Here is a 27,282-nt window from a genome sequence, read left to right as displayed (position 1 = left end):
CAGTTTAGAAACAATGTAAATGTTGCAAAGTTAGTGTCATATAACAAAAATACACTCTTACGTTTTGCTAACATTCCCATTAAGTTGTTATTCCCATTAAAATGTTATTTCTGAATGTTCAAAGCGTAAATTTCCCCCCCAAATATTTCAAAAACGCTCTTCCTTGATTATTATGAGAACATTAAGGGAACTTTCCATTTCATCATTCTTCAAACATTATGGGAATATTACTTTTGGATGTCAGATGAACGTTCTGAAACGAGAACTTACATTTAAAAAACGTTAGACGAACATGTTTCAGGTTAAAATGTTCCACGGACAATGTCAAGTCAAGTCAAGTTTATTTGTATAGCGCTTTTCACAATACAGATTGTATCAAAGCAGCTTCACAGTATTAAATTTAAATAATACAACAAAGTTTGTTTCAAGAGGAATTTATTGATTGATAAAATTAAATTAAATATCCCCAAAATATCCCCAACTGAGCAAGCCAAAGGCAACAGTGGCAAGGAACCAAAAAACTCCATGAAGTGACCTAATGGTGTCCTAAAACTCCATCAGGTGACCTAATGGTGTCCTAAAACTCCAATGTATAAATAATGTTTTTGTGCTAACGTTTTGAGGGCATTATTAAAGACCAGATAACTTTGAACAAGCATTCTATAAACGTTACTGGAAGAACGTTTGTTCATAACTTTAAGAGAACCTTGCCTGAACTTTCTGAGAAACATAGCTGGGGTTATTCAGCTCAATTAGTTAAAGTGATAATATTACTGAATATTAATAGTCTTTTAAACCCCAAAATGTAAATCAATTGATTTAATAGTGATGCATTTGATCATTTTGCTGCTGTTGAGGTTTTATAAAAGCTTTGCATTGTTCACAAGATTAGCTCTTACCATGGTAAAATCACTGTAACACATGGCTTATCTTCAAAAATAAGCCATGTGTTACAGTGATTTTACCATGTTAAGAGCTTTTTACTATTTTGACAGAAGATTATGCTATTAATTCTAAACAATAAGACTAGGATTACCCATGAGTGTAAGAGTTGGGTGTTTAAGTCAAAGTCTTGATAATGTTTGTTAGAGGCACAGGAGTTTTTAATCTCTCACTTCAGACGTTGTTTCTCATGTCCGTTTAGACATGCTGAAATACTTCAGCGATCTCGGTTACTCTCGGTGGAGAAACAGCTGCCACTGTGATCTATCTTAAGCACTAGTAAAAAATGTAATCAGTTTTTAGCTTGTTTTTATGCAGCCCTATAAAGTTCATAGCTGGAAACATCTTCTGTGACAAAGAAAAGCTCGGCCGTCTCCCCGTGAAATATTTCACGCTCGCTAAATCAAAGGCCTCAATTCTGTAAAAAGGCTAAAGCAGAAACCTTCGCAAAAAGGCTTTTTATGAGTCCGACAGCCTTTTTACAAACAAAATAACCATAAAAAATGACAAGTTTTAATCTGCCTGTATTCACAAGCCCATCTCTGAGATGTGTCGCTGTCAGTTTATGGCTGCGCTCTCCTCCTCCTCCTCAACTGATGGTTAGTTGGTGGAGTTTGTGTGAGTTTCACTGTCAATCAACACCGTCTCTCGAAAGCAAACCATTCAGCTCATGTCACATGATGCTGACAATAACAATCGTTCTTAAGACCTTTGCATTACGCACATCGTGTCAAACTATATTCGATGAGAGTAAAGCACCGAGTTCTCAGATCATATGACGAAAAAGCACTTCTTTTAACGCCCACATCCACAAGCGTGTAGATATGAAAGCGATATTCTTTTAAAATCAAAGTACACAAACTTGAATTACACAGATACGCATCCGTGGACGGTTTATGCATTATTAATACATCAGTCCCGCAGCGTCATTTCATCAGTGTTATATCAGGAGTGATATCAGGAGTCACTGCACACGTTCAGTCTGTCCTCTTCTCATCTCTACATTCAGTCTAAAATAATAAACATTTTAACTAACAGATTAATAACAGCACATTTAGACAATTGCTCTGTATTTCAGGTTTTCTAAAATGTCGTTTAAATATGCAAATGAGGCATCTAATTAAAACACACACTAATTTGCATACGTTTTCAGAACAGAAATCCAGGTACAAAATTCTTGTTTTGATTTTGTTGACATATTAGAGGTAAAGGGAATTTTGTATTTTGAAGTGAATACGCCTTTAAAGATATGCATTGTAATCGGGTTAATGTAAACAAGGTTTGTCTAGAAATGACCCTTAACTCACTATAAAAGCCACAGAAGTCAATGGACAGTCTCCACTGTGATCAAATCAAACGTGTGTTTGTGAGATTCCTCTACATTTCGCATGACATCATCAGCTGGGACCCAATCAATACATGTCTGCTCATAAATTACGCCGCTCCATAAATAATTCCTCACGTGCCTTGAGCTCATGCGTCTCTCTCGCCTCGTCTCAGGCCAAAATACACACTCGAATAAAACTCATTCAGCAGATTTCACCCGATACAACCACTATCATATCAGCCAGAGAAACACAAGACGATCCTTTTACTGTCTTATTAGGTTTGTACAAAATGTACACATATCAGATCTTCATAATTTCCCAGATCTGCTCAATCGGAGGCAGGAAAGACATGCAACATACAGCAACCTGGAAGTCCAAAATCAATCAGATTTCTTGATTCGTGCTCTTAATGTAAATGAATCATCAGTGAATGTTATGAATTAATCATTGTTACGTTATTCTGAAGATAAAATGTTCGTCTTTATAATATTTTTATTCCCGAAATAGATAAATATCAATCTGGCAACGTTTTATGATGTTGGTTGTGCGTATTCCCAAGTGAAAAATAAATATACTAAAATGTATTTGAAGTACATTTAGTTTATGCTAAGTATACTACAAATAGATTTACATATTGATGTATTTAATAAAAATACCCTGTAATTGTACTTTTAATACACTAAATTGAAAGTCTGCTAAATTGGAACAATTAATTTAGTACTTGTACTTTGAAATAGTGCTGAAGTTCAACTAAAGATATACTTAAGTATATTTCCTAACCTAACCTGAAAAAGCAAATCAAATATTCTAGTAAAAACATCGAAAATGGAACCAAATTTAAAGGTCTTAAAAATTACTGAACAGGGAAAACAATTCTGAACCTTTGACCATTTCAATACAGTCCATTAACTAATCAAAACAAATCAACGAAGGGAAAAGGTTGATTTTAGTAAAGATTTTTTAAGCAACAACGATTTCAGGTTTAATTCAATGTGTTACTTGCAATTTGATACATACTATAAAACATAACATTTCTGTAATTTCGAAGCACCAAAAGACATATTGTCCCACTCAAACAAACAATTTAGAAAGTGCCACAGTATTTGCACGCTTTATTTAATAGGCTTAGAATCAATACGTCTATCTTTTAAGAGGCCAAGTCAATATGCTTGCAAAAGCTAATCTGGAAATAATATAATCTTAAGTATATTTGATTGTGTTAAAGTGGAACTATTGCAAGAATACTTTACGCACACTTTAAATATCTTGCTTTTAAAGACTGATATTATACAGAGATCCTACTATCCTTACTAATAGTGATATTAAACACACTTCAGGCTTAATATTAAGAAATGTGCATTGTGCAATAAAGAAGCACTCCAAATAAAGTTGAATTATATGTATATCAGTAAGTCTCAGGCGATATGTCAGTAAACATGTTAATGGATTTGTAGTACACTTAGTATGAAATAAATGTATTTTAAATACATTTTTGGTATAGGTTTTTGGTTTTGCTATGGTTGCACCAGTTCTGACGCTAAAATGTTAATGCTCTATCACGTTTTAAAATGTAGCAGATTATGTTAAAAAAAGGAAACGTGAGATAAAAACACATTTGCTGAAGCAACCATGCAATTCTAGCATGATTCTAGCAGTTTTTATTATGACTTGCATTACAAGTGCAGTTCTGTACCAGGTGAGCGAACGAGCGAGTTTACTCTCAGATTAGCCAAACACATGGAGCTGTTTGTGTTAAAAGTCAAAATTTGTTTACAAGTTATGCATTATAATAAAAGTGTTTTGAGGCCATAATATATTATTGTGAAAGGAACTGTGCAAAAAAAGGTCTTAATCTGCACCTGTAATCATAGTTTGTGTGAAAAGGAATAACATTCCTTACATAGTGTTCATTTCAGTTGGAAACTGCAGTGAATTTCACCAAACAAGCCTATTTTGTCAACTGTGTAAGTAAAATGGCTTCTGAGTGCCGTTTCATGTTGATTTAAATGGAGATCTATCGATACTTTACTAGCGATAAGCGTCCCATCAGAACCCAGAGCAGGGCTAGAGCTCATTTAGTCAGTGAGGCGTGAACTGTAAGACGTTTGCTTCTGTTAAATACAGTAATACCCTTGTCTTAATCTGCGTCCCGTGACCTTGTGACCGGCCCGCACCGCTGCGTACTCGTCCCCAGAGACGCTGGGCCTGACACGAGCCCTTCAGCTTGATGACAGCGTTAATCAGTCACGTAATTACACATCATTTATTTCCACTGCTAAACTGATTCTATGGTTCACGAGTGGCCGTGTAGTATTGACGGATCTGACCCCGCAACACAGCTTCCTCGAGGGGTCGACTCCACGTGTCTTTAACTGTGGATGATAACTGTAACGGACAAATCAACAGAACGGAGCCATGCAAAGGTGAACATTACATTTCAGAAGTGATACGAGTTTGCGTGTTCATGTCCTGTGATAACATTTTCCTCGTGTCTGACCTCGACGGACTGAACAGAACAAGTGAACGGGAGAGGATTACTACTTTAAAGAAGGCGGAGCCTCACAGCCACACCCACCTATTACATCATCACCACAGACCAATGGGAGTTCAGAGGTGTTCAACTAGCCGGAAAGTTCACTTTGGCTTCGTCTACATTTGAAAACGGTGTTTTCGTTTAGAAGCGCTCTCCGTCCACACTAGCGTTTGCAGGTGTTTCAGTGCGGATGAGAAACTTCTGGAAAACGCCTGAAAATGCTAAATTCACCTTTACTGCGCATGAGTAAACCCTCACACACGCTCACTGAGACGATACAGACGGATAAATAAATAATAGAGTTATTGCGTAATTCTTCTGGCAGGATCATTTTGTTTAGCAAAATATCTCCTCATTCACTGAAGCGTCCAGCAAACTCACTCAGCATTATATGTTTGGTGTAAAACGCTAAAACTGCTCTCATGTTCAGCAAATGCGAGTGAATCCTGTCATCTTTGCAGGACTGTGATATGAAGAGAAGCAAAGTAACATATTTTAGCAACTGTGTGAAAGTGAATCGCACAAAACAGACACAATACCGCTATAAACATCAATATCTATTGGTTCAATATGTGTCACATGACTAAACCCACGTCATCGTTTTCAAATACCTCTGTTTTCTCAGTCCACACTACAACACGACACAGCGTTTTCAAATTTGTCCACTTTGGAGAGCGTTTTCAAAAAGCGTTGTTTTCATTAATAAAAACGCCATCTCAGTGTGGAGGGAGGACAAAACGGAGAGAAAACGATGCGTTTTTTTCCAAATGAAACCGTATTAGTGCGGACAAGGCCTTTGATGAGCTGCTTTGAACTCGCAAAACAAACTCAAAGTGAAATACACTTTGGCCTGATTTCACTCAAAGTTACGTCACATCAGTTTCAGTTTCACTTGAAGTATATCGGGGTCTTTACCAGCCAAAATATCTGTGCGAGTGAACATGACTGCATCGTCTCTGCTCACACACTGGTAGTCGACACACGCTGGACTGCTAATGGCATGTTGACGATTCGTTGACGACTTTCCCAGGCAAGTAGTCGACTAAGTAGCAAGCGCTAGAGCCAAGACTCCTGTCCTCTGCGGCAGACACCCCTCACGCACCTCTCCCATCCCACGCATGGGTGGCCAAGGGGTCGGGTCCGGGCTTTGATTGCCCCATCCATCACGATGGAGCCCGTCAATGGTTAAATTGAATATACTAAGGCCTGTCGGTCGGTGTCTATATTTAATAAAGGCCGCTGATGAGGTGCTGATTTATCGGCCGGCAGTATTCACACTCCATTACAAGGAGATTACACAGCTCGAGCTGGATCAGCCTCGCCAACACAGCAAGGAGATTTCACCATTTAATGACAACGAGAAAACAGCAAACCCAAGCCAGGGGAGGAGAGAGAGGGAGACGGGCGGATACCAGAGGAATCGCTGTGTGTACGAGGGGAATTATCCGCTGGCATCAGGGGTTACCAGGATAACTGCACATGCGTTACCAAAGCAGTTTAATACAGGTGTGCATGACTGATCATGAAAACTTTCCAAATATCCAAATTCAGTATGGCTGGTCGAGGTGGTGAGGTGAGGACACATTAGCCAAATTCCAGCAACATTTTGTGTGCAAAAATGGGTCTATTATCTAGTCAATAAGGTAGCGATGTATGAATAGCCATCCAAAAACAGCCCTGACGTCTAGGCTAAAACAAGGCAAAATTTGGGCTGTCAATCGCCGCAAGAATAGACTAGTCATCAATTAGATAACATGTCAATGAAAATGAAACCAAACACCTTGTAATCACTGTTGACTTTGCTTACATGATGGAATATCAAAGATCTCGCAAGTTATTTTGGCCGACATGTAACCAAATTCAAGGTTATTTTGGCTGGACGTGGGTTACTATAGCCGGACTATATCGGGTCGATAGTTACCCAAGACGGTGAAATGATGGCTATTGTTTGCTGGGAAATTACTTTCAAACCAAGCAGTTGTCTGATGGTCAACGCAGGGAATTTGCATGACCAACTTAAACCCCTGTGAAATTTGCATGAGGAAATGTTTCACCCAGATCGCATGGATTCCTGTTGGAATGACTGGATTTGTGTGTACGTTTACTGTGGGCTGTGTATGATAGCCGGAGCAAATCCTCAGAAGTGACTGATATTGCAGTCATTTCAACAGGAATCCACAAGATTGGGATTTTCTTGTGAGTGTGAAATATATTTCGGGTTCAACACATGAGGAGTTTTCCAACAGAAAGCTGCTTGGTTTCTGTGTGAGCTGTACTTCATACATTTCTACACTATTGACAAGAGACAATGGACCGTTTTTGCTAGAGAAATGTCCCTGAAATGTCACAAGTGTGACCGCACCTTTAGGATTTAGAAAAACGGAGGTATTTTAAAAGCAACTTAATAATGCCTTTCTTTCACAAGTGACTTTGACAATTTTACTTTTTACAATTTCACAGACATGTTGCTAATTTGACCGATTTGGCCAAAAGGTGATATTGAAAATTACATGTAATGACCCAGCGGCAACCTTCCGATCTCTCTCTCGAAACCAACACTGAAGTGAAGTGACTTAAACTGCAATTCATCGTCTGGCCACTAGAGACAGGCTTCAATAGAGAGTCAATCCCATAGACCCCCATGTTAAAATGCCCAACTTTACAGCAGAAAAAAAACATGTTTACAGCCTGGAGCAAAAAGTGGTTTTGGTCTTATATAGCTAATTTTACCCTTCATGACGACTGTGAGGGGGGTGAATTTTTTTTTTATAACTCAAACGTTTAAATTATATTAAGCCTTAAAGTTCTGCATAATTAAGGGCGTGGCCACTTGAGTGACAGGTGGATTGCTGCTGATGTCACTACTAGCAGTCTGTCTGCTGTCTGTTAGCGTCACGTCACCTCAGCTAATCCGCCTCGCTGCACATATTCGGTTATCCGGGAGTGACGCTGCCAAGATGGCGACGGACGGCTCCGCCCACTTTGGGCTTCAAAAATGCCCTTCAGAAAACTAGTCCATTGTTTTATACAGTCTATGGTAATGATACTTTATTTTGCAAGTGTCTTAGTTATGTGTGAGCTGTTCTTCATACATCGATAGACTATTGAGACAACAGGCAATCGAAAATTTCTCTAAAATGTCGCTAATGTGATCGCAAATATAGCATTTGGCCAAAAAGGAGGCATTGTAAAAGGCAACTTAATTTAGCTGTGATGCCTTTAAATGCTGCCTATGTAGGCAACACCTGTGTGTTAGGACACAGCCATTATGTATTATTTCATCACGCTCTTGTTCAAACAGTATAACACTTGAGCACGACCACTATCATGCCACGTGAACTCCCACAGGTTTGGAAACAATCCGACACATTCTCACCGCAGAATTCCCAACTGGAAGAATCTGGCCCCGGGAGTCAGGGGTCCGGAGCTGGGAGATCACCAGCTGTCTAATGTGACGGGGCAACTGAGTCGACCAGCGGAGGAATGCAAAGCTTTATTTAAAAACCATGTGGGTTTTTTGTAACTCGTTGAGTCACAGTCCGACTAGCATGTAGCTGGTTAGCATATCTGTGAAGTGTGAGCGGAGGGAAACTCCAGGACTGAAAGGCGATCCGGCCGAGAACAAGAAGCTAGTGTATGTGTGTCAAAGGTCGTTAGCACCTTAGCTGGGAAAAAAGCCCTCTGTCAACATGTCCCACACATCAGCTTTAATGAGACGCCACTCACACTATTTCCAGAGCCTGCTCTCAGCGCGAGCCAAGCGGAGCCGGACCCTCGGCTCAGGGATTAATGAACAGTTAATCAGCGGACGATTGGATAGGCCTGACCGTACGAGGAGGCGTTTACTGCGTTTACTGACAGATGAGACGGTGTGTGTGAGCGCAGTGTCCTGAAGCGCTCTATAAAGAGCTTAACTGGGACATATAAACACGAGTGCGCTCCGGACAGGTGTGTACGGGACCCGGGACGCCGGAGGCCACTGTGTGTGATGTCTGTACACTCAAAATATTTATGAAAATCATGGATAAAATCAAGTTGCATCCCACACTTTACTAGCGACTGCGGATGTAAATTAGCAATGTTGCTATAATGTGGCTTGTTTACATTTTCTATTTTACACTAATGTTCATTAACATGCTTTGTCCCTATCAAATCAAACAAACAAACTTTACCTGTTGCATTTAGAATTGGTTTACATTACAGAAGTGAAGAGCGTGTTAAGAGTCGGGTGAGAAAGTGTCCTCCTGTGGTTCAGATTCAAGGCAATGTGAAAGATAGTCAGTGGTCTAACTCAGTGGTTCCCAAACTTTTTTTGTCTGAGACCCCCTTTTTCACAAGAAAATATTTTAGGGCCCCCCTTCACATTTAATGATATTATCGCTCTTGTAAGCTTGCAGCAAGGATGACAAAATATGTTGTTTTCAAACAAACGGTATGTTTACTATAAACAGATATGTGTATGCACAAATAATAGCCTATAATATTGAAAATACAATAACAAAAACATTAGTAGGCCTTTTGTAATTTAAAAATGTAAGCCTAGGAGTAGCCTATAAATTTGCCCTATTTTAAATGCAATAACAAAAATATCAGTATTCACACTTGTGTGTAGGTAAAAAAAGAATGAATATAGGCTATTACTAAATTACTTCTGTCTGGGGCCTCAATACTTGCATGTTATTTGTGAGACTTTATCAATGTGAGGCTTTATTTTTGAGGCTTTTGGCGCTAAAGCGAGCGATAACAAACTTGTGTTTATTAACAGAATAATGCGTCTTTCGGAAGAACATTGTAGCCGGAACTACTTCTCTCTCTGTGTGCGTCTATGACGAGTCACGCAGGTACTGGGCTACTCCGCAGCGGCAGCGATCCGAACCAGGGTAAAATAGTCCCAATGTAAACACTTATTATAGGTGTACCATAGTGATTCAGGAGAAGACAAAAACACGGTTTGGAAAATGGATTCATGATGAACTCCCTCATTATATACATTTTGAACAGAAAAAAGTTAAGGACTTTTATTTAATGCAAATTGCTCAAAACTTTTCAAAATATGACGCGACCCCCCATAGAGCTCGCTTGTGGGCCGCGACCCCCCTGTTGGGAACCGATGGTCTAACTAACATCGGACGAATAAAACTAGCATTTTAGTGCTGTTAAAATATATATATAAGTAAAGCCGCATTAGTGCATGTTTCTCCATCACTGACTAAAAATATTAATGTTTAAATGGCTTTTGTGCAATATTGTTTTGTTTTATACAGTAAATACTGCTGAACGATATGGGTTTATTTAACAGCTGATATATAATGCAATGTAATGACAGAAAATATGTTCACTGAATTGATTAATAAAATTTGTATTAAAGCAGAATATGTGCACAACCTGCTGCATTATATTTTGTTAATAAAACTTTGCCAATAAGACAAAACAATGCAAAGCAAAGCAAACAACATATGTGAGTGTGTGTATGTGTGTGTGTGAGTGTGTGTGTGTGTGTGTGTAAGCATGTGTGTGAGTATGTGTGCATGTTTGTGTGTGCGCGTGTGTGTGTGTAAGCATGTGTGTGAGTGTGTGTAAGCATGTGTGTGAGTGTGTGTAAGCATGTGTGTGAGTGTGTGTAAGCATGTGTGTGAGTGTGTGTAAGCATGTGAGTGTGTGCGTGTGTGTGTGTGTGTGTGTGTGTGTGTGTGTGTGTGTGTGTGTGTGTGTGTGTGTGTGTGTGTGTGTGTGTGTGAGTGTGTGTGTGTGTGTGTGTGTGAGTGTGTGTGTGTGTGTGTGTGTGAGTGTGTGTGTGTTGCAGAGCTGTTTGAGGAGACTGTGTTTTTGGGTCAGTAGTGATCCAGTCGGCTGTAAGCGCCTTGCTGAAATGCTCTCTGTGCTGACGCAGCACTGCTGTGTGTGTGAGTGAGTGAGCGTGTGTGTGTGTGCGTGCGTGTGTGTGTGTGTGTGTGTGTGTGATTAAGAGGGTCAACATCCTCCTAATCTCCTTACTAGATAGCACTTCACCCAGCTAATGATTACCATCTTCCCCAAAACCACAGACGGACTGCACACCGCAGGTTCGTTCCCTTCCTCCTTTACCGTCTGTGTAACGTCAGCTGACCGGACGACTTATAATCACACACGTGTTATATCCAGTTCTCTACGGTAGATGCAGATCATGATGGTCATAGCATCCGTAGCTCCACTAATGCACACAGAAGCATGCTTTATATCTGAGGTAAGCGTGAGAGTGAAGCGTGTCAGTGGTCGTGTTTCCAGTAACTGATGTCATGCGACCAAAACATACTTTTTTCCTCTCGTGATAAATCTTTCCAACAATCATGGCAACAGATGTTGGTAGGTTTACGTGTATCCCAGCCACTGCACTAGCCATTATTATTACTGGAAGGAGATGTATGCGTGTTATCCAAGCATTAATGTCCAGGAAAGACCCTTATACTGTGAGTGGCTCATATGAGGAGTTTCTGGGTGTTTCTCCCTCAGATCTGCTTCAAGATCTTGATAAACTGTGTCGTTTCTTTAAGGTTTAGAATCCAGTATTCTTGTAATTCTTTTGTCTTATGAGTTTAATAAATAACTCTCCCGTCTTCTGTCCAAACACACCGCATCATCTACGTCAGCTGACCTGTAAATGCGCAAAAACTGTTTCCATTGAAGTTTTGCGAAATATTTTTTTTCCGAACCGCCTGAAAGTATTTTTTGCGCTTGCAACGCCGAGGTCATGGGTTCGATTCCCAGGGAAAGCAAGAACTGATAAGAATGTAAATGTGTAGCTTTGGATAAATGCATGAATGTGAATGTGAACATGAGCAGGTGTGTGTGTGTGTGTGTGTGTGTGTGTGTGTGTGACTGACCCGGGATGTGTTTGGCCCAGCCGATGATGACCACGAGCTCACGGTCGGCCAGGTCACACAGGGTGGTCAGGGCCTTGATGTCGCTCTCAGGGAGACTCGGGTCCGGCATGGCGTAGATCTTCTCCGGCTCCGCCACCAGCAGATGAGACACGATCTTCGTCACTGAGGAGGACGAGGCACACTTACAGTCACTCACACGCAATATAACATTCATTATTTGGGTAACACTTTATAATACTGTTCCTTCATTGATGAATAACTACACAGGAACAAATGAGCAACTCACTATTAAAATTCTAGGGTTACACTTTATTTTACAGTGTCATTGTTACATATGTTACATGTACTTACCATAGTAATAACAGTAAATTACGCATAATTACATGCAACTAACCTTCAACCAAACCCTAATCCTAACCCTATAGTAAGTACATGTAGTTGATTAATATTACTCAGTACTAAAATATATATATGTGTGAGTGTGTGTGTGAGTGTGTGTGTGTGTGAGTGTCTGAGTGTGTGTGAGTGTGTGTGTGTGTGTGTGTGTGTGTGTGTGTGTGTGTGTGTGTGTGTGTGTGTGTGTGTGTGTGTGTGTGTGTGTGTGTGTGTGTGTGTGTGTGTGTGAGTGTGTGTGTGTGTGTGAGTGTGTGTGCGCGTGCGCGTGCGCGTGCGCGTGCGCGTGAGTGTGTGTGTGTGTGTGTGTGTGTGTGTGTGTTCTCACGTGGTTTTTTGGCTGGCGGTGGCAGTGTGAGCCCCAGGTAAGCTGTGTTTTCTGCATCCATTCTCCTCTTGTATTTCTGTCGTCCTCCTCGTACACGGTCTAGCCGAACACCTGATCAAACACACACACACACACACACACACTTTCTCATCAATACACATTTAATCTATAGTTGTGACCAAAATGTAGTTTTCACTCATACACACGAGTGATGTTAACAGTCGAAAGACGGAAGCTGAATAAAGATGAAAGGATGTCAAGACAAAACTACAGCATTTGGTCCATGATATAATACAACAGAACATTATTAGAGTCTATTATTGATATACAGTATTATTATGATGGTCTTACATCATTCTCGTAAAAGACGTGGTCAAAATATGATTGATTTTTTAAATTGCAAATTTCAAAGCATTGTTTCAGTAAGTTAAATACAATTTTAAACACACACACACGCACGCACGCACGCACGCACGCACGCACGCACGCACGCACGCACGCACGCACGCACGCACACACACACACACACACACACACACAGATTCACACAAATCAGAGAGAGAGAGAGAGAGATTGTGATCACGATCACAGCATTAGATCGGACTATTTCATTAAATCCCAAAATTTTTTGGGAGAAAACTCCAGCTCGATCACAAAAGTAGCAACATATGTACCAGCCTGCCACAAACTACAGCCAGCCAGCGGACCAAACTACTGTCAGAATCATTCGCATCTTGTCTGAATGTTGCTACAAATGTACAAAGGTGTGTGTGTTTTTCTTATTCTTTTCTCTTTTTCTTTCTTGTTGATATAAATGTATCCATGCATTTGTTTACTGATTGATTTCTTTACGCATTGCTTATGTATTGGCCAATGCTTTGGCAATACTGTACAAGTTATGCCAATAAAGCTCATTTGAATTGAATTGAATTGAATTGAGAGAGAGAGAGAGAGAGAGACACACACACACACAGAGAGAGAGAGAGAGAGAGAGAGAGAGAGAGAGAGAGAGAGAGAGAGAGAGAGACAGGTGCTGTTCTCTCAGCGTGTGACGGAGGTGTCAGGCCTCCATATGTGAACACTGTGACACAGAGATGAATATTCAACACGGGGTCAGTGAACTCACACACACACCTCTCACTGTTCATTTCACCACACTTACACACACTTACACACACAAAACTGGCCAGTTCTGATCATAACACTACAGATGACCAGCATAAAGCTCCTACACACACACTGACAAAACACACAAATATTACTCGAGAAGTTCCAGCAGGACGAGTTTAGCACGTTTCTCTCTCTCTCTCTCTCTCTCACACACACACACACACACACACACACACACACACACACACACACACACACACACACACACACACACACACACACACACACACCACCATTAACGCCACACTACTCGTCATAACATCTTATTTATTAGCCAATTATTTGATAAGAATGCTTTTACATTTGCACATTACTCTCGACTCCTAAGCCTGTAATATTTGACCTGCTGGTTTATTTATTAATAAATGCTGAATCTGAAACTCTTTCTAGGGGTTAAACACGCAAGCCTGAAGTCAGAAGCTCTACACCACAACACCGGCCTGATGATGTCACTGACTGGAAACTGGAAAGCAGAGGTTTATGCATATTTTGGATTAACCAGTTCACAAGTGTTTTTATTTTCTCACAAAATGACAGTTTCAGCTCAATCTATTGATTTATTTTTACCACAGTCTAACGATTTTGACAAAAATAACCATATTTTGCACATTAAACGTGTTAATGCAGTGACCATGGTGTTCTTTAAGCTATTGCTAGTTATTAATACAGCCTATGATCAGGGAAATGATCTAAACAAAAACATTTTGACTAATTAAGAAGCAAATGACACAAAAATATTTTTTATTGTAAATAAAACGTTACTGGAGTACGTTTCCTTTCTACTTCAAAATTGCACGTTCAATTCAGTGTGTTTCCTTGTAATTATTTGTGAAATGTACCAGCTGAATTTCTGAGTGAAAATGATTTCACAGTAAATCCTCCACCAAATGTTTTTCCCAGCTAACATGGAGAGTTCTTCCAGTAACGCTAACAGAACGTTCCTTTAGAGTTATCTGGTCTTTAATAATGTTCTCAAAACGTTAGCACAAAAACTTTATTTATACATCGTTCATGATGTGTTTTTTTGTGTGAAATATTTTAGTTGGACGTTCATCTAACATTCTTAAAATTTGACTTCGGAACGGTCAGAGAACATTCAAAAGTAATATTCCAAAAATGTTTGAAGAATGATGAAATTCCCTTAATGTTCACATGACCAAAAAAAATAAAAAAAAAAATAAAAATTAAACATTTAAAACTGGACGTTTTTCAGAATAATTTTTTAGAACATTCAAAAGTAACGTTCCCATTATGTTGAAGAATGGTAACATGGAATGCTTCCAAACAAGAAAAAAAAAAAAAAAAAAAGAGACATTTTTATAAAAAAAAATTAATTAAAAAAACAGGTCAGGGGAAGATAACATTTTCATAATTTTTAAGTCTTTCCCGCCATTGTGGGAATTTTCCTGCTTTCACTGTTATACAGTAGGGGGCGCTATTAAACATTCTTCTGAAAGTGTGCTGAATCTCCTGATCAAAACACAGGAGAAGAAGAAGCAGAAACAAGCGATAGAAGCATTGCTGACGCAAGTGTTGAAGTCTTTAAAAAAGAACGTGATTTTCTCATCTGGCGGGGAAAGAGTTAACGAGAACAGCTGAAATACAGAAAGGCCGTGTGTCCACCAAAGTGTTTTTAGCCAGCTGAGACGCTAGGCACTCTGCTGAAAACTAGCTATGGGCGTTTGAGAGTGTTTTGGCAGCGTTGCGTTTTTCCAGTTGAGACAAAGCGTCTCATAATCATAGCGTCTCATAGCAAAGCGCTCGTTATGATACGGAATATCTGCGAAAGTGTTACTAGTATCTCATTTCACACATAGTTTTTTTCTGTGTTGATTAAAATGTCGATACAATGTAACGTATTTTCTCTGGCTCTTGTTTTAAATTATTTTGTTCTGTTATTATGCTTGTTGTCGTCATATGTTGACTTTGTACAAGCAGAATGTGGCGGTTGGTCGGTGTGGTATTAGCCCCGCCCCTCCTCCACTGTGATTGGACGGTTGGGTAAAAAGTGACAGTGACAGTGTTGAACATTCTTCAACTCTCGCCGACCTGTAAAAAACGGCGAATGCTCAACGCTTCAGCGTGAAAAAGACGCTCAGCGCCTCGTAACGCTCACGGCGTTTTAAAAACGCGGCGCTCCCATTGAAAACAACTGAAAAAACACTCCAGCCGCGTGAAAAAGCGCTTTGGTGGACACACGGCCTAAGAGTATCTAATGATTCATATTAAAGGGAAAATGTTGCTAATGGCAGGTAAAGTTATGGGACGTGTATCACATACTGTAGTTTGGGCGAGTGGTTAAACTTCCCTGCTGGCTAAATGATCTCATCCCTCTGTGTCAGAGGAGGTTTGTGTGCGACTACGCCAAATTACTCCTTTATTGAACATTATAGAGTGTGAGATTAGAGCAGGGAAGGTGGACCAGAGACAAACACAAAGAGAAGAGGAACGGGCTTCATTTAACACCCATAATCAGCTGACAAATGACAACAGTATTATCCTCAACACGCTTTACATTTTCAACGTTTCCCAGAAATGCACAACTCCATAATATATGAACCGCTAAATGCATTTGATCTGAATTATAATGTCCGTTTCATCAAACATGACACAAAAAGCGCAACAAAGAGCTGCGACAACAAACCGCATTATCTTTTCAGAAGCCGAATCGGGAGATTTCTTCTCCTTATACAAATTATTTGATTCCCTAGAAACAGAAATCTGATTAGGATTGTCTTTCAATTTCCTGACACTGACAACCCACTAACCTAATTACCCGCCGGTCCCCGTGGTCCCACTCTTCCTCGCAAACTCCGGGACATCATTTGATGCTCGCTAAGTCCCAGTAAAATCTCATTTCTCCCAAATACACTTTTAATATATTTTATTGATAGTCACAGACGGCGGGGAGAGGGATAAATGATTTTGAATTATGCTAAAGATTAGATTGACTAAATGCACGGTAAATATAATTTACGTTTGGCCCAAATGGTTTGACTTAACAAGCTTATTAATACAGCACACCTAAAGGACATAACTTCATTCTTTGTCACGGTATTGTTGCTGGAAATGTCTGAAACACAAAACCGAGGACTGGTTTTCCTCCAAGCTGAAGCTAGTCTCCGCTGGTTTAGTTGAAAAACCACCAAACTAGGTCAGCGAAGACCAGTGAACCACCTCAGGCTGGTCTCGGTGAACTGCATTAGGTCACATTTGGCCACATTTCTCCGGTCGTCAGGTTTCCCAGAAGATCCCGTCCATTGTGGGATTCAGACGCTTCATGTCACACGCCATCGCTAAGATTCAGAGGTACAGAGGTGCCTGTTTTAATTAGAACGGTAACTGGCGTAATTAAACAGATGCTGACAGGAATTAAACCTTGGCACTATCTAGTCTCCCGTTACACTCGGAACAAGAGGGTCAGGATGAGGGGGGGGGATGAAGGGAAAAAGGCCGGTTTGTAACGGATGGATCGTGTATCATGAGGTCTTTAGATCGCAACCTCACTGATCCAATCAATACAAGTACAGTATAGACACACTATAGACACACACTCAAACCAGATCCTACGAGATCAAGAATGCGTTTACAGTTCTGTGTGCAATGTGAAGTGGATGGCTAGTTAGTTAGTCACGTCTGAGGCTCATTAGTTCATGTTATTCCAGCGAAAAACTAATGTTTGTCTTCATAAAATGCTTGATTAAAAAAGCAATATCTTTTACACTGATCACTGCAAAAAAAAAAAAAAAAAAAAAAAAAAAAAGTATTTCTAAGTATTTTTGTCTTGTTTTCCAGTACAAATATTGAGGGGGGGGGGGGGGTCTGACAATTGAGTCCAAAAAATCATATTGTTTTCCTTTTGAATTAAGTTTAATTTTCTGACTGCATATTTTTTCTTGTTTTTAGCATAAACTCACTTAACTTTGATACGTTTTTCAGTTATTTTGCTACTTATGTAAATGAACCTTGATTTAAAATTGTATCGATATTTGTACTAGTAAACAAGACAGAAATACTGATTAAGAAATAAATAGTTTGCAGTGAAAAGCCCTGCGTTTGGCGCCAAATTTCCTGTTTCTTAAATACAGAAGTAAATTATGTGAATGGCATTTCATGCTGAAGTTAAAGTCGGAATGAAAAACAGAAGTTGCGTTAGTCTTTTCTTCTCTATTGTGTCGTATATCGAGTGAAACGCTTCTGGTACAAGAACAAATGTGGGCGGGGCTTGATTGTGTCTGTGGGGAATTGATTGGATGGTTGTGGCTGATCTCATGTGAGTGACAGGTTATAGCCTCGCCCTCGTCATCAGAGAAGAGAAGAGATGCTGCAAGATTAATTTATTCTGAGTCAAGATTATTTAAACAATAATGATGTGCACCCATAAATCATTTAGAATAAACACTGCAATATTCAATAAAAAAGAAAAAGGAACAGTTGATTTTGATTTCATGGTGACGTTAAGACAGAAAGAGCACTGAATGCATCTTTCCACTCTTTTGGACGAATCCACAAGCTGCATCAGAGGAACGAGCGGCTCAAATGGGAATATCTTCAATGAAACACGAGAGCGGTCGTCAACAAATACATCGCTGTACTTTACTTGACCGCCGATTCCCAGCGAGCGGATCTCGAATGTCGTTTCTTCAAAGCGAGCGTGGCTGTGTGTGTGTGTGTGTGTGAGAGAGAGGGCTTAGGGTCAGCGTGGAAGGCATCCGAGTGCGGATTAGCCTCCGGGCCCGGGCTCCTTTTCCTCTCCCAAAACAACGACACACACACACTTTGTCTTTTTCCTCTCTTTCACACAATAAATCACCATCCACTTTAATTGTATGCAAGAAAATAATTACATGAGGTCAGAGCCAGGGCTGCGTGATTACTCGGAATAAATTGGAGTTGTGATATCGCTCAGTGGGATTATCAAATCGTAAAATTTCTCTCTCAATACAACAATCCCTCTCGAGCAAAGCCCCTACAAAAGGGCCTGTCCCCACTCCGGCTGGGGGTCGCTGGACTTGGCAAGGGCCCTTATTTTTGGTGGTCTCACCTGTTCCGGGAGCCTGTCATCTGCGAGAGGGGAAAGTGTCAGCGTGGCTGGGATGGTTGGCAGTGGCTCGGGGAGCTTAGGATGACCCGTTTTTAGCTAGGAAATTCACGGGGCCGCGTCCTGAACTCCACCTTTCATGGCTGCCGACAACCTCCATCTGAACTGGCCTCGCGTCAGCACTATTTCAAAGAGCCCTGCGTTTGGCAGCTCGAGGGTGCAAGGCGTTCTTCCTCACGTACACGACGGGAGAAGCGAGACCGTGGGGTTGACATCTAACCCAAAAACACCTGTGCCGCGGCTTCTGCTAGCCGAGCCAAACCGCATCAGGCACTCGTCCCAAACACGCTGCCAACAAAGAGGAAACTATCGCAGCACAATCCTGCCAAAGGACAACTGAATGTTGCTCACTGTGGGTGGACGCGCTCTCAGAAAGAAAAGAAAGCGTGAAAATTGGGACTTTTAGGAGTACAACAGCTAAAACCCACATCTTTAGCTTAGGGTCAAATACTCCAATACACAACGATTAACTAGTTGCATATTACTAGGATATTGGCTGTTTATTAGTACTTATAAAGCACATATTAATGCCTTATTCTGCATGATCATATTCTACATCCCTTAATCACACAATACCTAAACTTAACAACTACCTTACTAACTATTAATAAGCAGTAATTTGGAGTTTATTGAGGCAAAAGTCACAGTTAATAGTGAGTTGATAGTGAGAATAAGTGTGACCAAAGACTTATCGCAGTACCTTAAGGGTACTTATTACACAGCTCTGTGGAATACTTGATTCTGATTGGTCAATCGCTCCATCCAGCGGTATATTATTCCCAGATAACAGCCGGTGAGAACAGAAACACAGGCTCATCCGGGTCACTGCAGTCAGCAGCGCTATACACTCGCTAGGAACGGGTTTTCTTTGTTGAAGTTTTGCGTTAGGTGAGCTAATAAAATATTAAAACTCAGTCAAATCAATATTTTGTGTACAGTTTATTTAATTATGCCATCCAGTACCGAGGACTCGCTCTCTCTTATTTCATACAAACGCAGATGCTGTCATTTTATGACTATTGTTTTGTACACTGTTGGATTATAAGATACAAACAGGTACGATTTAAAAAAAAGTTTAATCTGAAATCAATATATCTGATCCCCATAATTTTTTTTTGCTATCAAATGCAGTGTATTAAGTGGTATGACTGTATACCGTATCTTTTAAACGTCCGTCTAGTTTGAACTTGCCGCGTTAGCAACTGCTTTGCATTTAAAGAGCTAATATAATAGATCAATATTTCGTGTCTAATAATTAACTTATGTGGAAAGTAGTGGTGTAATAAGCGGGATAATGTACATCCAGCCGGTTGTTATCTCAGAATAAACCCCTTCAAGTGTGTGTGTGTGTGTGTGTTATCTCAGAATAAACCCCTTCAGGTGTGTGTGTGTGTGTGTGTGTGTGTTATCTCAGAATAAACCCCTTCAGGTGTGTGTGTGTGTGTGTGTGTGTGTGTGTGTGTGTGTGTGTGTGTGTTATCTCAGAATAAACCCCTTCAGGTGTGTTTGTGTGTGTGTGTGTGTGTGTGTGTGTGTGTATCTCAGAATAAACCCCTGCAGGTGTGTGTGTGTGTGTGTGTGTGTGTGTGTGTTATCTCAGAATAAACCCCTTCAGGTGTGTGTGTGTGTGTGTGTATGTGTGTGTGTGTGTTATCTCAGAATAAACCCCTTCAGGTGTGTGTGTGTGTGTGTGTTATCTCAGAATAAACCCCTTCAGGTGTGTGTGTGTGTGTGTTATCTCAGAATAAAGTTCACTCATAAAGCAAGTTCACGTGAAGGGCCTAATGACATCATATTTGAGTAATTTCATTGACAATCTCTTTTCAATCAGACCACACACACACACACACACACACACAATGATGATTGTGGCGGGTCATGTGATTCAGTTGATGTCTACACTTTCTTCAGGCTGTGAGTGTGTGTTTTGTAGAGATGATCTACAGTGTGTCGTCAGTGATCTCGTCTCTCTGGTGGAAAACACATGTTCACGCCTGCGCTAATCCTCTCACCTGTTCAGATGAGGCCTCGAGGGAGACAACCGCCACACACACACCGCTTCACACACTCGCACATGTGTGCTAGAGGAATCGCTCATTCTGTCTTCATTTATTCACACTCGTGGTTTCAAACCCGTATGGCTTTTCTGAGATGTTGGACTGAATGTTGCAAAGTTCCAAAAAGGACACAATAAACGTATCGTAACACATGAGCCATGAGTCACTATACTCAAATAACACAAGGTCTTCTGAAACCCTCCGATAGCTTTGCGTGAGGAATACAGCACACGAGTCCTAGGGGACACTTAGATATGGTGTTTTTTCCTCTCTTTGACAGAATAAATCACCATCCACTTTCACTGTATGCAAGAAAATAATTACATGAGGTCATAACCAGGGCTGCATTATTACTCTGAATAAATTGAAATTGTGATTTCTCTCAGTGGGATTATCAAATCGTAAAGTCTGTGATTTTCATTTATGCATTTAGCAAAGAACAAAAGCAGTTTTATGAGCATGCAAGAGTTTTCATTTACAGTCGAGCAGCTGATGACCCGGTGTTTCAGCTTCTCGGGTCACAGCTGATCAACACTAACTTCATCTCTGTATCTGAGTTTGAGTCGCTATCACGTGCATTTGGGAACAAAACATGCATGAACCTTCTTCACATACCGTACCGAGAAGAGCTTATAAATCAGCTGTTGTCAACAAAAGACACGCTTTAAAGGGCTATATGTAAGAATTTTCATGCATTAATCACTTTTTCTATTGCTAATGTTGGAACAGCTGGTAACAAAACTTAAAAACCGAGACCTTCCCCGACTTCCTAGGTTGTCTATGAAAGCTTGTAGACTTATAAATGCATAAATTAACATTATTGTATGTGAAGGACTTTGCCGGGAACATCCAAAAGATGTGACGTTTACACACGAGAGTTTCTCTTGCGTTCAATGACACATGAAACGAATGCTTATACAATGTTCGGGATAATGCTGACAGAGCCTTTCTGACCTGTAATGTCAATGTGTCGTGAAAAGAAAAGGGATTCATTCAAACTACAGTCTCACATAGTCAGATCTATATAGTCTATAGTCTCAAATATACTTTATAATCAAACTATCATAAAGGTGTGATGTTAATCGACATGATGAATCGCAGAGCTGCTGCAAACATCTGAATAGCTGTTTTCTCACCGCAAATAAAAATGTAAATAAAATTGATGTTGTTATTTTCCTTAATTTTCATATTTCAGAGTGAAATATTACAATATTGATATTTCTTATTTTGCTTAGCATAATAATAATAATAATAATAGTAATGACTATACTTACTATAAGGGGTTACACTTTATTTTAAGGATTCAATGTTACAGTGTAATTATATACTTAAGTACTGAATAATTAACTATGTACTTACTATATGGTTATTTGCATGTAATTATGCATAATTTACTGTTATTACAACATAAGTAATAAGTACATGTAACATATGTAACAAGGACATTGTAAAATAAAGTGTTACCTATTCTTCTTATCATTATTGCTAGTTATATTTATATATAACCACAACATTTTGGGTGAAATTGTGCAACCAATCACAATCACAATCACAATTTTTATATTAAAAAAATTGCAATTCGATTTCCCCCCAAATCATGCAGCCCTAGTCAGAACATATAAGTGATTAAAAGAAATACTAATGAATACTAACTATTTGAACTTATTGCTGTTGTGCATGTAATACCACAAAAGACTGAAATAGTTAATAAAGCATTTAAAACGCAACAAACACTCTTCTGACAAACAAAAGGCCAATATATCAGACAAGCATTGAGATTGCTAATGCTACTCAGATTGCTAATGCTACTCAGATTGCTAATGCTACTCAGATTGCTAATGCTACTCAGATTGCTAATGCTACTCAGATTGCTAATGCTACTCCGATGTGTCCAGCAGAGCAACACATATTCCTCAGACAGAAATCAGACGTCTAGATGACGCTGGAGTACGTGAGTCTTGCGGGTTTAAAGAGTCTTTGGATTACGTCAGTGTAATCTCTCAATAGTATCTGTTCCTTTCTTCCCAGCTCCGATTCGCTTCCATTGATCAGAGGAAAAAAACCTGTAGTCCCTGACATTTGAGTCGTCTTATTGATCACTTCCTGTTTTGAGGGAATGAAGCGGGTCCAGGACGATGCAGTGAATCTCATCACTGAAAACATCCTGCGCCTGATAAAGTCTTTCGTTTTATCAGCTCGGGAATTATTCGGGAAATAAGTCGTTTCTCTCCTCGTGGTGTTTTTGTTGAGATCACATGACGAGCCCGGCACTAAACACAGGGTTTATAATAATCGGTTTATGTGTGGAATAACCATGCAGTTACTTGATCAAAAATACCAGTAAAACCAGTAATGTTGTGACAAAATATTGTAATTTAAACAGCTGTTTTCTATGTGAATATATAGTAAAGGGTAATGTATTCCTGTGATCAAAGCTCATCAAATCATTAATAAAAGTATTCATTTATTTTATAGAAAATGAATATGTACGACAAAAGATATTCTTAAAAAAATTATTCTACATTAACAGAATGACTAATATTTGTTAGTACTATTACAATAGTCAAATGCATGTTATGTTTAAATTGTTGTAGTCTAATTAATATTTAGTATTATGTAAAAAGAAGAAATACAACTCGGGTTTGCACATCAGTCACCACACGACATTACTAATGGGTTATACTTCACCTCATCTACTTCACCATATCTACTTCACCATATCTACTTCACCATATCTACTTCACCATATCTACTTCACCATATCTACTTCACCATATCTACTTCACCATATCTACTTCACCCTCGTCTACTTCACCCTCGTCTACTTCACCATATCTAATTCACCCTCGTCTACTTCACCCTCGTCTACTTCACCATATCTAATTCACCCTCGTCTACTTCACCATATCTACTTCACCATATCTACTTCACCATATCTACTTCACCATATCTACTTCACCATATCTACTTCACCATATCTACTTCACCATATCTACTTCACCATATCTACTTCACCATATCTACTTCACCATATCTACTTCAAAATATCTACTTCACAATATCTACTTCACCATTTCTACTTCACCATATCTACTTCACCCTTGTCTACTTCACCCTCTTCTACTTCACCCTCGTCTACTTCACCCTCGTCTACTTCACCATATCTACTTCACCATATCTACTTCACCATATCTACTTCACCATATCTACTTCACCCTCGTCTACTTCACCATATCTACTTCACCATATCTAATTCACCCTCGTCTACTTCACCATATCTACTTCACCATATCTAATTCACCCTCGTCTACTTCACCATATCTACTTCACCATATCTACTTCACCATATCTACTTCACCATATCTACTTCACAATATCTACTTCACCCTTGTCTACTTCACCCTTGTCTACTTCACCCTTGTCTACTTCACCCTTGTCTACTTCACCCTTGTCTACTTCACCCTTGTCTACTTCACCCTTGTCTACTTCACCCTTGTCTACTTCACCATATCTACTTCACCTCGTCTACTTCACCCTCGTCTACTTCACCCTCGTCTACTTCACCCTCGTCTACTTCACCCTCGTCTACTTCACCTCGTCTACTTCACCTCGTCTACTTCACCACGTCTACTTCACCTCGTCTACTTCACCTCGTCTACTTCACCTCGTCTACTTCACCTCGTCTACTTCACCTCGTCTACTTCACCTCGTCTACTTCACCTCGTCTACTTCACCTCATCTACTTCACCATATCTACTTCACCATATCTACTTCACCATATCTACTTCACCATATCTACTTCACCATATCTACTTCACCTTCGTTTACTTCACCATATCTAATTCACTCTCGTCTACTTCACCATATCTACTTCACTCTCATCTACTTCACCATATCTACTTCACCCTCGTCAACTTCACCATATCTACTTCACCCTCGTCTACTTCACCATATCTACTTCACCATATCTAATTCACCCTCGTCTACTTCACCATATCTACTTCACCCTCATCTACTTCACCATATCTACTTCACCTTATCTACTTCACCATATCTACTTCACCTCATCTACTTAACCATATCTACTATCTACTTCACCATATCTATTTCACCTCGTCTACTTCACCATATCTATTTCACCTCGTCTACTTAACCATATCTACTTCACCATATCTATGGTGAAGTAGATGAGGTGAAGTAGATATGGTGAAGTAGATGAGGTGAAATAGATATGGTGAAGTAGACGAGGTGAAATAGATATGGTGAAGTAGACGAGGTGAAGTAGATATGGTGAAGTAGATAGTAGATATGGTTAAGTAGACGAGGTGAAGTAGATATGGTGAAGTAGACGAGGGTGAAGTAGATATGGTGAAGTTGATGAGGGTGAAGTAGATATGATGAAGTAGACGAGGGTGAAGTAGATATGGTGAAGTAGATATGGTGAAGTAGATATGGTGAAGTAGATATGGTGAAGAAGATATGGTGAAGAAGATATGGTGAAGAAGATATGGTGAAGTAAATATGGTAAAGTAGATATGGTGGAGTAGACGAGGTGAAGTAGATATGGTGGAGTAGACGAGGTGAAGTAGATATGGTGGAGTAGACGAGGTGAAGTAGATATGGTGAAGTAGATATGGTGAAGTAGACGAGGTGAAGTAGATATGGTGGAGTAGACGTGGTGAAGTAGATATGGTGGAGTAGACGAGGTGAAGTAGATATGGTTAAGTAGACGAGGTGAAGGAGATATGGTGAAGTAGACGAGGTGAAGTAGATATGGTGAAGGAGATATGGTGAAGTAGATATGGTGAAGTAGATATGGTGAAGTAGATATGGTGAAGTAGATATGGTGAAGGAGATATGGTGAAGTAGATATGGTGAAGTAGATATGGTGAAGTTGACGAGGTGAAGTAGACGAGGGTGAAGTAGACAAGGGTGAAGTAGACGAGGGTGAAGTAGACGAGGTGAAGTAGACGAGGGTAAAGTAGACGTGGACAGACATGACCCTCAGAGTCTCATCTGCTTCTCTCCTTGAAGAGCCTGATTGATCTGGCGCTCACGTAGCGTCGCGACCGAGACACACAGTGACCTTGCCATCGAGGAGAGACGCGGGACGACAACAGGATGACTTCTCACAACGTCATATTCATTTGTGAAATGTTTTTATAATAACGAATTATAATGATTTTTTTTATCATAATGTTTAAATATTTTCATAAAGTTGGAAAAGCTGGTTAAACTGGATTAGCACGAACACGAAACTGAATGTGCTTCACAGTGGTTTGACTTCGAGGACGTTCAGTAACTGACTGAAATGATCTTTTATGAGGAGCAGAGAACAAACCCAGCCTGTAGAAATGTGCACATACTGTATTACAAGTCATATTTTCATTGCTGTTTGTGGTTGTCCTTATTGACTAGTTGTTATATTACATCATATCATATTATATTATATTATATTTCATGATATTATATTAAATTATATTAAATGTATATATGTATGTATATAAAATATATTATATTACATCATATTATATTATATTATTATATCAGGGTTATTCTCTTGCTAAAAATTTTTAATGCATTCAAAATGAAATAAATCTTAACTGAAAGCATACAAATAAAATGTAATTCAAAATATTAACAATAATTATAATATTAATGACACTAAAATAATCCTATATTATATATGCCATTATATTTTATACTATAGGGCTGTTGAATGCTTCATTCTGATTGGTTGACAAATGTTTCGAAGTTTCTATTCATCAAATAATCCTGAAAAATAAAAAGTTTGAGTTTTGTAAAATACATAAAATGTATTTTAGGTTTTCCACAAAAATCTAAAGCAGCACAACTGTTTAAAATTTGATAATAATCATAAATGTCTCTTGATCATCAGATCATCATATTAGAGTGATTTGTGAAGGATCATGTGACACTGAAGACTGGAGTAATGATGCTGAACATTCAGCTTTGATCACAGGAATAAATTACACTTTCGCACATATACACATGTAAACAGCTGTTTAACACTGTAATATTTCCCCCCAGTTTTTACAGTATTTCTGATCAGGTTTTGCAGTTTTGCTGAGCAGAAGACACATGCACAGATGTCAGTGTTTCAGTCTCCTCCTCCATCTGAGTGTTTAATCTCCATCTTTTACCTCGACACAGGTGATTCATATCTGACAATCTCTCCCTATTTTCTGGGCTCTTATTCCTCCAGATAATATATTTGCATTAATTTTTCATCAGCTAGTAATGCGATTCATTCTCGGTGTCTCGTGCAGAGGAGAGATTGCGTTACTTCATTGAGCTCCGCACAGACGGAAGCGCTCTCACAGGCACAGATGGATTGTGGGTAAAACACACCATTACAGACCTGTTTTAACTCCAGCACACATGCTCTTATGTTACTCTGCCATGCACATTAGTCGACACACACTGCAACAAAGAAAAAAGAGTTTTCTTACATTCTTAAATCAAGATGCTTTTATCTGACAAGCAAAATGACACCAGATATTAAGTCTTGCTTTAAAAAAATTAAGTGAGTTTATGCTAAAAACACTG

At 39.5% G+C, this 27,282-nt stretch overlaps 1 protein-coding gene across 2 annotated transcripts in view; it reads right to left on the bottom strand.

The window, feature by feature from the left end:
- Window positions 1-27,282, bottom strand: part of esrrb (estrogen-related receptor beta) — a 100,683-nt gene that overhangs the window by 13,416 nt on the left and 59,985 nt on the right. The window contains exons 1-2 of one of the 2 annotated variants that reach the window (XM_082143655.1): window positions 12,385-12,516; window positions 11,664-11,825 (exon numbers count right to left, since the gene is read on the bottom strand). The exons of the other annotated variant lie outside the window; for it this stretch is intronic. Of the exons in view, the coding sequence (XP_081999781.1) occupies window positions 11,664-11,825; window positions 12,385-12,445 (223 nt within the window). The 5' untranslated portion in view covers window positions 12,446-12,516. Of the gene's footprint in view, window positions 1-11,663; window positions 11,826-12,384; window positions 12,517-27,282 lie in introns of those variants that run through there. 2 annotated transcript variants of the gene reach the window in all.

The sequence above is a fragment of the Leuciscus leuciscus genome, assembly GCF_965113295.1.
Source record: "Leuciscus leuciscus genome assembly, chromosome: 17".
Lineage (NCBI taxonomy): Eukaryota > Metazoa > Chordata > Actinopteri > Cypriniformes > Leuciscidae > Leuciscus > Leuciscus leuciscus.
This window is presented reverse-complemented; position numbering and strand designations above follow the sequence as displayed.